General features: G+C 52.8%; 1 protein-coding gene across 1 annotated transcript; it reads right to left on the bottom strand.

The window, feature by feature from the left end:
• Positions 1–5,034: 5,034 nt before the first annotated feature.
• On the bottom strand, positions 5,035–8,828 carry NMB (neuromedin B). Its single transcript, XM_053954781.1, has 3 exons — positions 8,674–8,828; positions 7,995–8,197; positions 5,035–5,315 (listed from the first exon to the last, which is right to left on the bottom strand). The coding sequence occupies exons 1-3, from the start codon at positions 8,804–8,806 to the stop codon at positions 5,268–5,270; spliced, it is 384 nt and encodes a 127-aa protein (XP_053810756.1). The 5' UTR covers positions 8,807–8,828; the 3' UTR covers positions 5,035–5,267.
• Positions 8,829–16,370: the final 7,542 nt, after the last annotated feature.

Consider the following 16,370-nt stretch of genomic DNA (forward strand, 5'->3'; position numbering starts at 1 on the left):
AAACTGGGGCAGTAGCCTCCCTCACCCATGTCACTGATGGTATGCCAGGTTCCACACTTCCCAAGACCTTTCCTGTGCTCTGATGGATGTGCACACACACAGATCATTCCCTCAGCTGATGGACTATGCCTGTAAAAGTCCAGAGCTCATTTTGGCCATGACATTGGGTTCCAGCTGTCTTTCAGGGCAGCAGAGGTTTGTCCCGTGTTAAAGCCAGTTCTTGTTCCATCACCACTGCACTTGTCCAGTTTCATTAAAGTTCATCCTTTGTTAATGTGATGATCAGAGGGGAGCCAGGTTCAGACCCCCAAATCCAGACAGTGCTGTGAGGTGCCTGGTGGCATGAGGAGCATACAGAAGTGCCATAGAAGTGAAAATACACAGCATTATGTATCAACTAACTCCACACAATTGAATTTATTGGCTGTTCTGACCCTAAATTAAATCACCTTGAGGCACACATTGGCCTTTCCCATCCTCCAGCACCACCAACAAAGTGCACTCAGGTCCTTGAGTAAAAGGAATCCCACAGAGGGGTTTGTCTTTGCCTGAGGCAGGAATAACCCAGATTGTTTTCTCCAGCATATTCTTTATGTGCACTGCAGGAATTTCATGCCATTCTACTGTACCTGAAGGTTTGGATTGGGCAGGGCCAGCCCAACAGGCAGATCCCCTGGTGCTGACTGAGCAGCGGCTGGCCTTTGTTAAATGCATCCCCCAATGTTTGAAGGTCCCATCACCCTCTCAGTGTCATCTTTACCAGTTGGATTTTTCCAGAGGCTGGTGAATGATAGGAAAAAGTGAGCTGGTGGGATATACCATAAGGAAAAGGCCTTTGTATGCCTTATTACAGAATCACAGGATCATTGAGGTTGGAAAAGGCCTCCAGGACCATTGAGTCCAGGATGTGACCAATCCCTACTTTGTCAACCAGACCAGCGCACTGAACGCCACATCAAATCATTCCTTGAATGCCTCCAGGGATGGGGACTCCCTCTCCTGAGCAGCCCCTTTCAATAACTGACCACCCTTTCAGTGAAAAAATTTCTCCTGATGTCCAACCTGAACATCCTCTGACAGATCTTGAGGCCATTTCCTCTTGTCCTGTCCCCTGGAAGCAGAGCCTTCCCTCCCCAGCTGCCCCCTCCTGTCAGGGAGTTGTGCAGAGCCAGAAGGTCCCTCCTGGGCATCCTTTCCTCCAGGCTGAGCCCCCCGTCCAGATCCCTCAGCTGTTCCTGGTGCTCCAGACCCTTTCCCAGCTCTGTTCCCTTCTCTGGACATGCTCCAGCCCCCCAAAAGTCCTTCTTGGAGTGAGGGGCCCAGAGCTTACCCCCAGGGCTGGAGGTGCTTCAGCAGTGCCAGCACAGGCACTGCCCTGGGCTGTGGCCACACTGGTTTTGCTACAAGCCAGCTGCTGTTGGCCTTTTTGGCCACTTGGAATCTCTCTAGGGTTTGAGATTTAACTGCATTTAACTTCAACTCCTCTGCACTAGGATGCCCTGCTCTGTGGAAATCATTTTTTCCTCAGGTTGTCCCAGCCTCTGTCCTGGCTGGATTTACCTTGGTCAGGTCAGGGTTTGATGTTCATATCAGGATATGAAGAACTTTCCCTGGAGGAGCGTGGGGGATGGCAATGGAATTTGACCGGTTTGCTTCCTGATGGCAGCCTGCTTCCCTGCCTGCTTCCCTTTCTGCTTCCTTCCCTCCCTTCCTCACTGCCTGGCTTGTTGGTCTCCTCTGGAAGAGAGGTCTCCAAGCAGCCCAGAGGAGGGAACAACCCAACCTGGGGCCTGCTGTCTTTGCAAGAACTCAGCAGGAGGGTGTCCCCTGCCAGTGAGCACGACAGGGAGCACTTCACTAAGCCTGGGACAGCAATGACACCAAGTGGTGGCAGTGGACTTTCACTGACATCCCTCTGAACCAGCTCCTACTGAGTCAGTCCCACAGCCAAAGACACAAATGTCAATCGTGAAGGTGACTTGTGTCTATTTATCTCCCTTCATGCTCTTTTCGCCATCCTTGGGGCCGTGCCACGGCGTCAGGTTGTGGGGGAAGCCCAGGAACAGCAACGGTCACAGAGCCCATGGGCTCTCAGGGCTTCCAAAGAAACGTGTCACAGGTCTGAGCACCCCAGGAAAGTCGTCCCAGTGACCCTGAGGGGCCTCGTGGCATCTCTGCTTGCAATGTGCAGAAACAGCTGTGAGCAAGGACTTGAGCCCCAGCAGCTGCATGGAGGGTTATCCTCAAACCAGAGGAGCAACAGAAACAAATCAGAGCTGGGAAAAAAAACCCCAAAGCTAAGAATTTACTAATTTTCTAAGCTTGTGCACAAAGCTTTGGTCCTGGAACTTGCCTAAGTTGACCTGGTGAGCGGCAGGACATTGTGCTGAGCCTATGCATGCTGTGGGCCAGCAGGTAAATGTCAGAAAGGTGGATGACAGGGCAGAGCCAGCAAATTGCCAAAAAAAAAAAAAAAAAAAAAGAGCTTCCTCAAAAGCTTTCCTGATCCTCTCAGTTTTTAATCTAAATTCAAGAGGGAACAGTGATTTAGGGCTTGAGTAGCTGTTTGCCTGTGAGGGATAAATAGAAACTTTGAAGCAGCTGAGCAGTGGAGCCAGCCTTCACACACGGAGGTTTTCAAGCCCTGAGTAAGGCAGCCTGAGCTCATGCTGCTTTGGGCAGATGGCTGAACTACAGATCTGCTGAGATTTTCTCCAGCCTGGGTCACCCTGTGCTTGTAGGATGGTGTCCCAGGCAGGCACTGGGCACTCAGGGCTGGGGGTCCAACATTGCTCCAGCCTGTGCAGCAGCTCAGAGAGGAGGATGAAGAGAAGCTCCAGGGTGGAACATGCCCTCCTTGGAGGGACCACTGCCATGGAAGGCATTGCCTGTGGAAGCCTCACCCACAAAAGAGCAGGGGCATCCCTCCTGCCTTCAGCTGCTGCTTCCACAAGGGGACTGAGTGTCACCTGCAGGGACAACAGGGAGCAGGAGAGGTGCTGAAAGTGAGCCTGGCAAAGGGGAGGGGAGGTGCCTTCCCCAGGTGTGAAAAATGCTTGGGTGCTTTTTTCCAAAATCTGAATCAAATACTGAAATTAATTGACAATAAGCTAATTTATATTCCCCAAGGTGAGCTGGTTCTGCCCACAGCAGCAGTTAACAAGTGACCTCACCCTTCTTTATCTCAACCCAGAGGAGAGTGATGGGGGCTGGGGACACAGACCGAGAGGCAGCTGGACAGGGTCTGGCTAGGCCAGAGGGAGAATGAGCAGCTCACCTGGCTGCCTCATGGCCAGGAAGCTGCTCCCCCTCCAGTGAGCTTGACAGGGTGGTCCCATGACACATCAGGGCAGGAACCACATTAGGCTGTCAGTCCCTCACACTGCTGGCTGAGGGGCATCTGGTTTCCTCCAGTGTCAAACACAATCCACAGTCTCATTATTTTTCTTGCTAATAATTAGTTTTAAGTCAAAGCTTTACTCCAGATAATGAAAAAGTGAGTCGGGGTTCACCCACATGCCAGAACACAGCAGTGAGTCTTGGCAAAAAAGTAGATGTTAGAGGAAGGATTCCTGCATGAATGAGTGCAGGACAGTGGAAAACCTCTTGAGCAAAGCTGGTAGGTAGGAGACCATAAAGAACGCACAAAGGGAATTTTTACAGGTGGTGTTCACCAGCAGGATGTGGAACCTGGGAGGCTCAAGGAGCTGCTCTTCCCAGAGGCTGCAGCCAAGCAGCTGCTCCTGTGAGGAAGATTGACAGGATCTGAAGTAAACTTGAAAGGATAGGGAGCATGGTAGGAAGGTCTCCTACCATGGCTTTGATCCCTCTACTAGTTATCAGCATCTTCAGGTGCTGGATCGTCCCTTGGCTTGGTGTGAGGTGGCTCTGAGGTCCCTATTCTTGGGAAAAAAGCTCTCCTCCTGTGGGATCAAAGGGTCAAGTTAAATTTATCATCAGAATTGTGGGAAGCAGAGTGAGTTTATGGTTTCATTTATGGCATCACTCTGGGTTCTACTGCTAGGTTTTGCTTTTCCTGGAGACATTTCCAAAGCCATGGAGATGCTCCAAGGAAAGGCTGACACAGTAGCAACTGCTCAGCTGGGAGGAGAGAAGGCTCAGGAGAGACCTCAGAGCCCCTTCCAGGGCCTAAAGGGGCTCCAGGAGAGCTGGAGAGGGACTTGGGTCAGGGGCCTGGAGGGACAGGACACAGGGAATGGCTTCCCACTGCCAGAGGGCAGGGTTAGATGGGATATTGGGAAGGAATTCCTCCCTGGGAGGGTGGTGAGGCCCTGGTACAGGTTGCCAAGAGCAGCTGCGGCTGCCTCAGCCCTGGAAATGTCCAAGGCCAGGCTGGACAGGGCTTAGAGCAACCCAGGGTAGTAGAAGGTGTCCCTGTCCCTGGAATATGGCCACAGGGTGTGCCTTCTAACCCAACCCATTCCATGATCCCCACAAGTGGCTGGCAGCCACAGGGTGCATCTGTGAGCAGCACTTTCAGAGGGTATAGACCCAGAGTCTGCTCATGGGACTGTTCCATCACCCATTTCAGCCAGGCCGCAGCTCCCTTCTCCTGGCATCCTGCACCACAAAGGGCCCAGGGCTGTACCTCTGCCCCTGTGTTTAACTGCATGCATGAGGTGAAGGGAGCACCAAGCCAGCATCACAAAGCAGCCTCATAACCACACTGAGTGTTTGATGGCCAAGGCCAACAAGCCTGTAGTTAACCCTGAGGTGCCACAAGGCCAGGACTCTGACTGAGCCACAATCCCACCACTGCCAGGACAAGATTTTGCTGGGAACATTCCCAGCAAAGAGGGTCACAAATGCTCCAGTATGAGTGGTGTGATCAGCTTACCCAAGTGTGCCATTTTACCATGTCAGGGTCTCCCTCAGTGAGCAGAGGCTGCAGGGACTCAATCCAACCCCTCTGAGCTGTTGAGTGCTTCCCTTCACCCTGCCCCAAGGTGCTCCCACTCCCCATTCCCCCTTCACAAGCCCTGGGGGCCTGCCTTCCTACCCCCCACAGAAGAGTCTGTGCAAAGAACCAGTTTTATTCACACGGGCACATCAGAGGTCAAGGAAACACAAAACATACAGGAACTATACAGGGAGGCTCCACTTCCACACACACCATCACTATTAACAATATTTCAGAAAGAATAAATAAAAGTGATGTTGCTATAGAAACGCACAAGGACAATGCTCTCCTCTGTTCACCACGCACAGCCGACCTTGCAGACCTCATCCTCCCCAGGTGCACCTCTTCAGGTTGAAAAGTACTTCTCCAGCACCTTCGTTAAGAGCCCTGTCTCCTACAAAACAAGACAACAGTGAGACATGGGGTCATGCACACAACCACCCATGCTGGGACCGTGGGGCACATCAGACAAACATCCCGTGCTCGGGGGCAATGGCACTTTCAGGGGTGGCTTGGGATGGCACATGAGAAGCACAGAGCCAAAGCTTCCCACCTGTGCTCCAAGAGCTGAACCACAACTCAGATGTCTGAGGGAAACTTCATCCCAGTGAGGCAGCAGCCACTGGGTTGAGCTTCAGGGGAGAGCCTCATTCAGCAGAGAATGTGAGAAGGCAAAAAGAGACAGAAAACACGGCAGGGAAGAGTCACAGAGGGGTTTGTGGGATTGGCACTGACCACAGGTCCCAGAGCTACACGGGGCAGCAGACCTTCAGGCAGAAGGGCTCTCCCCACACCCCTGGAGCCGTTCCACTCCACACATGTGGTCTCTGCATCCTGGAGAATCAATGCCACACACCCAAGGAGGTGACAAAGGATGGGAAGGATCCTCCTCTGCCAGCCCAATCTTTGTCACACAGAGCAACGTGGCAGCACCATGAAGCCCCAGCACGCTGAGAACCAAGCTCTCACATGGCTTGAGATGGAAGCAACAGACCCTGAGCAGGGCATGGACCGGGAGTTTCTCAGGGTAGAGCTATGAAAAAGCCTGTGAGGAAGGTGGGAACATGGCACACAGATCAGTTCAGGCTGGGTGCTGACACCTGGTGTCCAACAACTGTCATGCTGAGGAGTATAGATGTCAGGGTGGCAGGAATTTGGACTGGCACAGTGACAATCACAAGAGCAAGAAAAAAAATAAGGTCACACAGAACAGTACAACATGGACAGCACTCAGAGGCACTGGGGAGAAGCAGTTCTGTAATATCCACAACAGCAGAGATGTGAGGATGCCCTGGGGATGGGTGGGAGAAAGGAGCAGGGCAGGAGCTGGGGAAGTGAAGTGCTCAGAAGTGCCCAAGGAGCAAAACCAGAAACAGCACCCAGCAAGGTGGCCAAGGGGACCAGGGCAAGGCTTTGGGAAGAGAAAGTGAGGGGCAGGAGCCAGTTTTACATCAAGCAGCTCAGTTGTGATGCCACACGTGGGCACCGAGGCAGGCACTGGCCAGCACCTGCATGGCCACAGACAAATCACCCTCCAGCAGCAGGGCTTTGGCACCCAGTGCCACACCTGGCCAGTACCCACCCCTGAGCACTGGGATTGGGCACTGGCAGGGCTGGCAGGACTCTGGCACCCAGCTGGAACCTGTGGCACAACACCAGCACCCCGGGCAGCCTTTGCACAGGCACATCTGCAATGTGAGCAGCAAGGAGCAGCACTCCCAAATTCACACCACACTCAAAAACAAGGCAGGGCAGCACATCTGCCAGCTCTCCCATCTTCTCAAGTGCCCTCCTGCTCAAAGGTTCCTTGGGGAAGATGGGGAAGGGTCCAGAACCTCCACAGCCCTCGTCTCCTTTCCAGCTGCATCTGAGATGCCAACACTGCAGCAGCCCAGCACAGCACACTGCACAGGGAATGGGGTGGGCTGATGCCTTCACCATGCCCAGCTGTGTCTTCACTGTGGAAAGCCCTCTCCCCAATGGGAACAGCTCTCTGGGATGCATCAGTTTACCTTAATCTGCTGGAAGTGAGTCCAAAAGGGGCTTGAGCAATCAGTGGCTCTCAGGCTCCCAGACCTGCAACTCTGCTCCACCTGTGCCAAAGAGGAGCAAGCCCTGCCTAACCCTGCACAGCAGAAATGGCTTTACCTGCACGCAGTGCTACTGGATAGCTCCTCAGGCATCTGGCTCAGTGGGACAGCACAGGTGGGACTGACCTAAGAGGATTTCATCCTTTTTAGACTCCCAGTTACTTCTTGAAGTGACTGGAAAAGGGTGAGACACCAGGGAGGTGTGCAGGAGGCAACAGACAAGCAGAGCCACACTGACTAATTCCATTTATGGATGCAGAAATTCCATCTCTGGACTGAGCAATTCAATCTCCACATCCTGCCTGAGGATCTGTGCCTGTACATTGCTCCCAGGGGCAGGTTTTCCACTAGGAGCTGAGTGAGCTCCAAGGTAAAAGCCACGGTGAGGGTCTGCTGATACACAGTGGCACCAGTGGAGCTCCTGCCCTCTCCCTGCTCCCCAAAACTCACTCTGCAGCAGCAGGACCAGCGCACACGTACTCTCTGCAAGGCTTTGTGCCCTCAGCATCGAGGGATCCCAACCACAGTGACACAGAGCCAAAGCTCTTTTCTTGACAGATGCCTTTCCCTTCACATACTGCATCCCTCTTGGTCTCCTGCTGTAGAAATAACAGGGAGAAAGGATTTCCCTGTCCTTGGAAAGGGGACACCATCCTCTTCTGCATCTGGCTGAGGAAGACCTAGATGCTTATTAACAACCCCTGGAGACCACTACTGTCACAGCTCCATTGCAGAGTTACTTGCTCATCCTCACACCCTTCCGAAGCACCTGGGACTTTTTGTCACTGCCCAGCTAGACACAAGCCTCAGGACACTTCTCCTCTCTCCCTTTATGGTTGGTCTTAAGAAGTCGTTTAAGGAGAGTTAAAAGGAGGCTAAAGAGGGGAATGCACTTCTAGCAGCTGTGCAGGTGATCCCCTCTCCAGCAGAGCTCCTCCACCTTTCTGCTCTGAGCATCTCCCTCTAGCTAAGTAAATGTTCACCTGGCCAGTGAGGTCATATTTCCCCTGGTTCTCATCCAGTAGCCTTTCTTGCAAGAGGATTTTCAGGAGCTCCCGGGTCAGCAGTTCCATCATGTCCTCCAGCAGGGCTCGGAGAGAAGGACCGAAGACCACTGGCACTGCAGGCTCCTCCGCAGTCTCCAGGTGTGGGGAGCCTGTGACGCTCTTCTTCCCCATGAAGTGACCTGCAACACCACACACGGGGTGTTTGGGGGACATAGGGCTCCAGCTGAGCTGTCACTGGCCACCCTGCACCGGCACAAACCAACAGGGAGTACCGAGTGACCTAATGTCCAAACCAGCTGAGCCAAGAGAAACCCAGAAATCCCAGGTCCTCACACCACATGGGATTTTTGGGAAACTTCCGTCTCTGTTCCAGCTGACAAGACTCTGGGGTTACAGAGATGCCACCCAGGGATGCTGAACCTCATACCCAGGGATGCCAGACTGGTCAGTCTGTTGGGGATGTCGGACCTGCTGCCCAGAGATGCAGGTGGAGGTGACTTCACGCCTGCCCTGGCCTCCCCCTGCCCCTCGCGGCACTGACAGCATCCCCCTGCCCTGGTGGGAGCGGGAGGCTCCGCACAGGCAGTCACAGGACAGCGCAGGAGCTCGCCGTGCCCCGCACCTCCCGCGTGTCCCTGCGCCACCCGCCCGGTACCTGTGGCCCAGAGGTTGCCGCGGGGGTTGACCTTGATCTTGGCGGCCTGGCTACGGTGCTCGGCGAAGTCGAGGTGGACGGCGGGTCCCAGCGCGGCTCCGCAGAGCAGCAGCAGGAAGCACCGCAGCGCCATCGCCGCCGCGGGACCCGCGCCCGCCACCGCCGCCGCCCGCTTATACCCGCGGGGCGGGACCGCGCTACGGCCCGCCCGGCCCGGCCCCGCCCCGGGCTGGCACACCCCGAGCTGGCACATCCCCGGCTGGCACACCCCGAGCTGGCAGACCCCGACCTTCCGCCTGTGCCATCCCAGCGCTCGGGCGGAGCGGGGGACGTGACAGACCCACCGCTGAGGTGGACAGTGACGGACTCACCGCTGAGTCCGATCCCCATCCCCAAATCTCTCCATGTCCATGCTTCCACCTTCTCCATGCTTCCACCTTCTCCATGCTGCCTTTTTGCACTGGAGCTCAGCCCTGAGTTTTATTCCCAGTTTAGCTCAAACCTGTCTCCCAGTACATGTGCCTGCACACCTGATTATCGGGATGGGTAATCCGAGGATCTCGTCCTTAAGGACCTGCCAGCTCTGCCCAGCTCCTTCACTTTCCAGAGCAGCCTCCCAGAGGATCCCACACACTGCAGAGCACGAGAGCCAGAGCCTGTGTATCACTTCCCATCTTTCCCACTCCCTTTGAGATTTTACAGACCACTATTTCCTGATTACTACACCCAAACCTTCCATGTTGCCCATGAGCTCCTCCTTTTCCATTAAAGGGATGGAGTTGTGCCCAGCCATGCCAGGGACACAGACAGTGCGGGCCTGGGGCACAGACTGTGTGTGCCAGGGCTCAAATGAAGTGAATTCCAGGTGAAACTGGAAGCATTTCATCAGAGGGCTCCAAGGCACATGTTGTGCTCTGTTTCTTCTTGTCCCTCGCCTGCAGCCAACAGGGATTCCTCCAGGTTCCATATTTACACAGGGATACTCTCAGGGTCTGGACCACAGTAGGTTGGGCTGAGTCTGGTGGGGGTACCCAGGGTCAGACATAATCCTGGCAGGTCCATGGTGAGGAGGAGGGCCTGGGGCCAGGTCAAGCCAGTCACTCAGGCACTGCTGCGCTCCCACAACACAGATCAATGACAGACTGCAGGCCCAGGGCTGAGCTCTGGTGGTTCCTGGGTCCATGTGGATAGAGAGAAGTCCCGGGTGCAGCCCATGAAAGCTAATTAGTGTCCTAAAGGCCCTGATAGCTTCTGCTGGATTTATAGTTCCATAACTTCGCAAGGAGGTGCTGGTTGGTGGGGATGAGATGACCCAGGGAATTCATTAGCAATGCCATTCTCAGCACATGCTGCTGTTCAGGAGAACAGGGCTGGAGGTGACACGTTCCCCTTCAGCAGCAGGGGGGCAGAGTTCAAACTGCAAACTCAGCTGTAAGCTTACAGGAAGGAAAAAAAACCCAAAGTGTTCCTGTGTTACCAGGCATCCTCCCAAAGTGTGAGTGTCCCCTCGGGTGGCCAGATCAGCATGGGCTCCCTCACTGTTCCGGAGATGTGCCACAGTGACAGACAGGGCCTTCTCCTCCCTCACCCACCAGGTGTGACACCTCTGCCAGCCTTGTCCAGGCGTGCTGGAGGTCCTGGATTCAAAAGGGGAATTTCACTCCGCTCTCTCATCGTGCTTCTTCCCTGTGTTCAGCAGGAGAAGGGCTGAGCAGGCAGTGCTGGACTTGCCACTCGAGGAGGTGACCCTTTAGGGAGCCAGGGGGTGCATGAATGCAGTGCTCACCCCAGATGTGGCTCTTGCAGCACCGCAGCCCCAGCTCTCACGCTCACATCACGGCAGCCTCATGTCCCCACTGAGTCAGCAGAGACAGGAGACCTGAGGCCCCTGGTCCCACTGGTGCTGCTGGCTGGGGCCACTGCTTGGCCTCTGGTGTCCCCTCCCAGTGCCCACATGACGGTGCTGCATCTGCACAGACAGAAACACCCCTGTCCCTTCTCTATTTCCTCTCTCAGCCTGTGTCCCTCCCGCAGTGTCCTGCACTGCCATTGCACTGACAAAACACAGCTTGAAATGGATGGACACTATCCCGAGCCTTTTCTTCAAAACAGTTTTAAATTCACTCATACTGGCCAAAGTGATGGAAATTTGGGGTGTCTGGAGAAGGGGGATGTAGGAAGGGCAGGAGGAGGAGGAGGAGGATGGGAGGTCCAGAGAAGGTGCTGAATGTGAAGGAAGATCCTGGTGCTGCCCAGCACTGGCACAGCTGAGTCTGGCTTCTCCTTACCCTGGGGAAGGGGTGTTTTTTGGAAAGCTCAGCAGCAATCCTCCACTGTGGGGAACAGCAAGCTGAAGGGTTACCTGTAGGATTAGGGAGGATGAAGCCAGGGATAAAGTGATCCCAATTAAAGAGGGCAGATGAAAGAACCCCGGGCAATTATGGCACCCACTGAAGCGTGACAGGGTTAAGTCCCACTCCTTCAGTGCTCCTCACAGGCAGCCCCAGGGGACAAGGAATGAGCAGTAGGAAGCTGCAGGGTTTCAAACAGGATGAAGGCTTGTGCTCTAATTAGATGCACAACCAAATGCACCCAGATCTTGCTTCTTTTTCAGCTGGTGTTACCTCAGCCAAGGTGGGAGCAGAGGAACAGGTATTTTCCATCCCAGTGGCACTGCTAAGGAAGCTTGGGAAAGGCTGGGAAAAGGAAATAAGGGAGGTCCTGCCCTTTTGCTGTGCCACTGTAAGCCCTCAAAAACGGAGGGGATGTCAGATGAATTGCTGAGTACCAAGGCTTGACCTCACGATGTGTATGTGGAAGATTTGAGCCCATGACCCTGATTTCAAGTCTGGAAAGAGCACCAGAACAGCTACTCAGAGATGTGTTGGAGGCTGCAAGTGGGAGCACAGCTCAGGGCAGCCAGTGGGGCTTTACTAGAAAACAGCTGGTGAGAGGACCCCGAGCTCAGCACTCACTGAGCAGCAGCAGCAGCAGCAGCAGCAGCAGTGCTGTGATCCAGGCAGGAACAGCAATTCCTTCCTCCACAGCAGCCTTGGTAAATACCAGCCTCAGACACTGACAGAGAGACCCGATTTTTTCTGGATTTTCCAGTCCTCACAAAGATGTTGCTTCTAATTTTAGGGAAAATAACTGGCACCCAGACCTGCTTGGGAAGGGCACCAGGACCTGGTCACCAGCCTGGTGGGGTTTGTGGTAGATTTTCTGCCTCTCCCTTTGTCCCACTTTGGTGGGTCAGAGCAAGACAGCCAGCCTGGAGTCTGCTGGGACTTCCAGCATTCCAGGCAGGAATTGACACTGCAGTGCTTCTCTGCCACTTGCTGTGTCCAGCTCAGCAGAGATTGACCTTCCCAGCTTATATATTAAAAAAAAGCTGTAGAAATTCTCTTTTATAAATCAGTTTTGCTGGCAGAGGTCAGCACACCGACTTTCCCAGGTGATGCAGGAGATGAGGCTGTTGGCTGCCCCAGAGATGACTCCTTGGAAAATGGCAGGCTGCCAATGGTTAGGTCCTCGAGGCAGAGGAGGGTCTGCACAGAGCTCCCCCTCCCCTCTCTGCAAGATTTACCCTCCAGGGCTGGGTGAGAGCAGCCCTGCACAGCCCCAGAGCCTCCAGGAATGTCCCTTCCCACCCAAAACACCTCAAACCTCCAGGAATCCTCAGCTTCCCCAGATGCCTGCAGCAGGAGGGAGCAGGGGTTGTTTTGTTCTGTTTTCCCCCAGCAATTGACACACTCAGTTTACTCTGGATGGCTGCTGACCACAGAACTGACATTTTCACAGCACAATCTGTAACAACCCCGGCGTTTCAGATGGTAACACTTAACTTGGAACCCGTTGTTTCGTAAATAGAGTTAAAATTGGTTTTTCTCCCTGTGCACCTTTTTATATTTATGTACATTTAAACTTCATCTCTTTTATTACCCAGTCTTTTCCCTCTTCCCTTCTCCCTCTTGTTCTTTACCTTTTAGCAAACAATGTCCCCTGTAAGGATCTCGCCACCTGTTCCAGGGCTGCTTCTTTCCTTCAGAAGCCTTTGCTGAGGGACCTTGCCAAATACCTTTGGGAAATCCAGGTGGATGATCCCTGTGGGTTCACCTTGCCCATAAGCCTCTGAATTCCTTCAAGTTCCAAGTCTACTCTTAGGGTGTTCTGTTCCTTACCAAACTCCTGTCCAAGTAGGGATAAGATGAGCAATAACAAATGTGTGAAACAGGCACTAGTAGCAAATCCTCTAAATGCACCTAAAGATAAAGCAGGATTTCACCGGTAAAGAACAGAAACCACAGCTAGGCAAAATAAATGGATGTAAAGACTGCACAGCCCAGAGGGCCTCACTAACAAATGTAACAGAGCAACCTGAAAATACCCTGGTTCAAAGGCTTTAAAGCAAGGCCCATTTTGTTTTTTCTCTGCTTTGCATCCAGGTCTGCAGTCCTCAGCACAAGAAAGACACGGACCAGTTGGAGCAAGTCCAGATATGGCCACAGAGGTGCTCTGAGGGTGGAGTCCCTCTGCTCTGGAGTCAGACTGGGCAAGCTGGGGGTGCTCACCTGGACAAGAGAAGGCTCCAGGGAGACCTCAGAGCCCCTGCCAGTGCCTAAAGGGGCTCCAGGAGAGGGACTTCAAACAAGGGGCTGGAGTGACAAGACAAGGGGAAATAACTTTCCACTGCCAGAGGGCAAGGTTAGATGGGATATTGGGAAGGAATTCTTCCCTGTGAGGGTGGTGAGGCCCTGGCACAGGTTTCCCAGAGCAGCTGTGGCTGGCCCATCCCTGGAAGTGTCCAAGGCCAGGTTGGCCATGGCTTACACCAACCTGGTCTAGTTGCTGCCCACAGTAGGAGGTGGGACTGGCTGGGTTTTAAGGTCCCTTCCAGCCCAAATCATTCTGACATTCCATGTTTTAGTACCTTTGGCACTGACTCTGCACCCCTGAGAGAGTTGGCTGGGCTGGCAAGGGAGGGACTCCATGCTGTGGAGTTGAGGCTTTCCAGGCCCTGCAAACATCCACCTGGGCTGGCAAATATGTGCTCAAACTGATGGCTCTAATAAAAAACAAATACAAAGAGCAAAGGCCTTGAATGTCCTTATTTGTCTCTTTCACAGAGCTCCTGTGCCAATAAAACTCTTAGTAGCAGTTAGGTTGCTTCAGCCTCTTCTGCACCATTTTTCCAAAGCCAGGTCTTGCCACATGCCTAAGGGTATATTTTGATTCATTTTTCTCTTGCTTACAAAGATTAAATCCCTCTGTTACATCCATTCGTCCACAGGCAATAGCTGTTGTTTATAAAAGATAAAATTTGAAATCTTGCACATCTTGTTTTCAACTCATTTTCAATTTTCATTTAAGCTGTAAATGAGTTGTGGTTTTCCCTGAGGTCTCCCTTTCACTCCACACTGCTGGACATATACAAATAACTGCTCTGCAAGAAGACTTAGAGAAGAAAATCATGTTTTCTTCCAGGCAAACACAGGCCCAGCTCAGAAGTGTCCCAGCCAGAATTATACAGCAGAAATCTGACATCCCAATTTGAGTGAATCAAGGCTCAGAGAAGTTCATTTCCTCCATATTATTTTTCCTTCAGGACTGTTTCTATGGGGAAAGGGGAGGTTGGAAAACAAAGGTGATACCAAGACGTTCAGTGGAGCGAGATGCAGGAAGGGTTTTTGAATTGTTAAACAGAAGGAGCACAAAGAGTCAAAAGATGAGGAGCTGGGCTGAAGGAGCAAGAGACCGAGAGCATCTGCTCCATCCTGGATCACAGAAGTTCTGAATCACAGAAGCTGAATTCCTAGTCCATCCCTATTTAGACTGTTCTCTGTGAACAGTCTAAATTTCCCCCAAGGTTTAGGGAACCCTGCTGGATCAGGCATTCACAGGATCTGCTAGAACTGAACAAGTGTATGAACTTCCCATGAGCTGGATGGGTTTGACACACAATGTGCTCAACCAGCAGGCCAGCACAGAGAGGCAGGTCCTGCTCCATGGAGAAGCAGGACTGTGTGTGATGGAGCTGGTGGGTTTTCACAAAAACTGAGGGATAAGCAAACGAAGAGGGACTCTCAGAGCAGAGCAGTCTAAGAACCCATAGCAAAGCCATCCAATTAGGGCAAAAGAGAGTCACCAAGGCAGATTTCTCAGGAAAGCCCCTGTGTCCCACATGAATCCAACATGCTCGGGCTGGTGATCTACTCTGGCAGAGACCTGTGGCTCCTGACAGGTGAGGATCTGTGTTACGAGGCTGGGGAAAGCTAAAAGGGCAGGAGGCTGTTCAGCTGGCTCAAAGCACAGTGTGGGTGCTGGTTCTCTTCTCCCAGCAACGAGAGAGTCAGATCAGTCACCCACCACACATCAACTCCTACCCTGAGCTGCTGACACTGGGAATGGCACAGGCTGGGCCCTTCTGGCATCACCCCAGTGCACCTCCCTGGAGGATGGAACCAGGACATTCCTCATCTGATTCAGCCACTGAGTCACTGGCACCATGTGGGTCATACAAACAGCTGCTCTGCATTGCCCCTGCTCTGGCACCGGAACCATCCCCAAGGCACGTGCTCTAAGCACCTCCTCTCTTCCTTCTGTCTCCTCTGTCTCCTCTCCTCCTGGACAACTTTTGGGCTGTCCTGGGAGCTGCACACTTTGTGTTGTGCATTTCTCCAGCAGAGAATGGTCTTCATACATGGACCAGGTTTCATCTTGAAGATACTCCTTGGAAAAAAATACAGTTGATCTTGTTCTGATTTTAAGGGCACAAAAATCACCATGAAATTACCCAATCTCATTAAAGACAGTGGGGAATTGACCATCTGACAAAACCTGAGCCCTGTGAACCCCTGCAAAGCAATAAGCAGCAAGAGATCTGGATGAAGCACCGTGATGCTCATTGCTGTTCAACCAACAACCGTGCACTAAAGCATCATAAATACACAAAACCAGGCTCTGTCTCACGGAGCTCCAGCTTGCAGCACATCACCCCTCACAGCTCACTTCCCAACCATCACACTCTTGCTGATGCATTTAGCTTTGATACAAAAAATATCACCCACTAGAACTCCAGCAGCCATCAGACACAGCCCAGCATGGCTTTGCTTCACGAAACAGCTCCTATCCATGAAGGATGCCCTGAACTGTGGATGTGACTGAACTGTAATTAAGCACTGGAATTGCTACCAGAAAACCTGCCCTGCTTCACTGTAACCAACAACAACAGACACAGGAGCAATAAGCCCTGGCAGATTTTTTCCTTCATTTTTTTCTCCTTTATAAACCAGACCTTTCAACACCCACGTACTTTACAAGCAAATCCCATTCCTGCGGTGACATGAAGATCTCCATCCATTTCCAGAGCCTCCAGTGTCACTGGCTTTGCTGGAGCTGCCCAGACAGTTTCACCTTTAAAAAAAAGCAGCATAAAACTGAAATAAATCATAAACCCATCAAGTTCTATCACCAACCACTCTGGCTCTGTGGGAGCTCAGCAGTGCTCCCAAACACCTCAGCATCAGCACCCAGCCAGACATCCTGCTCACTCCGTGGCTTTTCTGCTCAGCAAAGCAGAATAAATCTGGCGAGGATGGAGCCAGCAACAACTCTGTGTCATCCTGCCCTCATATCCCCAGTTTCCAGCCTGTGCAGGCTCATCCCCAACACTCCCTCATCCCACTGTGGCAGGAAAG

The sequence above is a fragment of the Vidua chalybeata genome, chromosome 13 (assembly GCF_026979565.1).
Source record: "Vidua chalybeata isolate OUT-0048 chromosome 13, bVidCha1 merged haplotype, whole genome shotgun sequence".
Lineage (NCBI taxonomy): Eukaryota > Metazoa > Chordata > Aves > Passeriformes > Viduidae > Vidua > Vidua chalybeata.

Excerpts from the sequence above, each read along its gene's own strand:
- NMB (XM_053954781.1), bottom strand. The coding sequence starts at position 8,806 with ATGGCGCTGCGGTGCTTCCTGCTGCTGCTCTGCGGAGCCGCGCTGGGA. Across the intron at positions 8,198-8,673 it reads CGGCAACCTCTGGGCCACAG|GTCACTTCATGGGGAAGAAG; the intron begins GTACCGGGCGGG and ends GTGGTGTTGCAG. Across the intron at positions 5,316-7,994 it reads AATATGACCTCACTGGCCAG|GAGACAGGGCTCTTAACGAA; the intron begins GTGAACATTTAC and ends CTTGTTTTGTAG.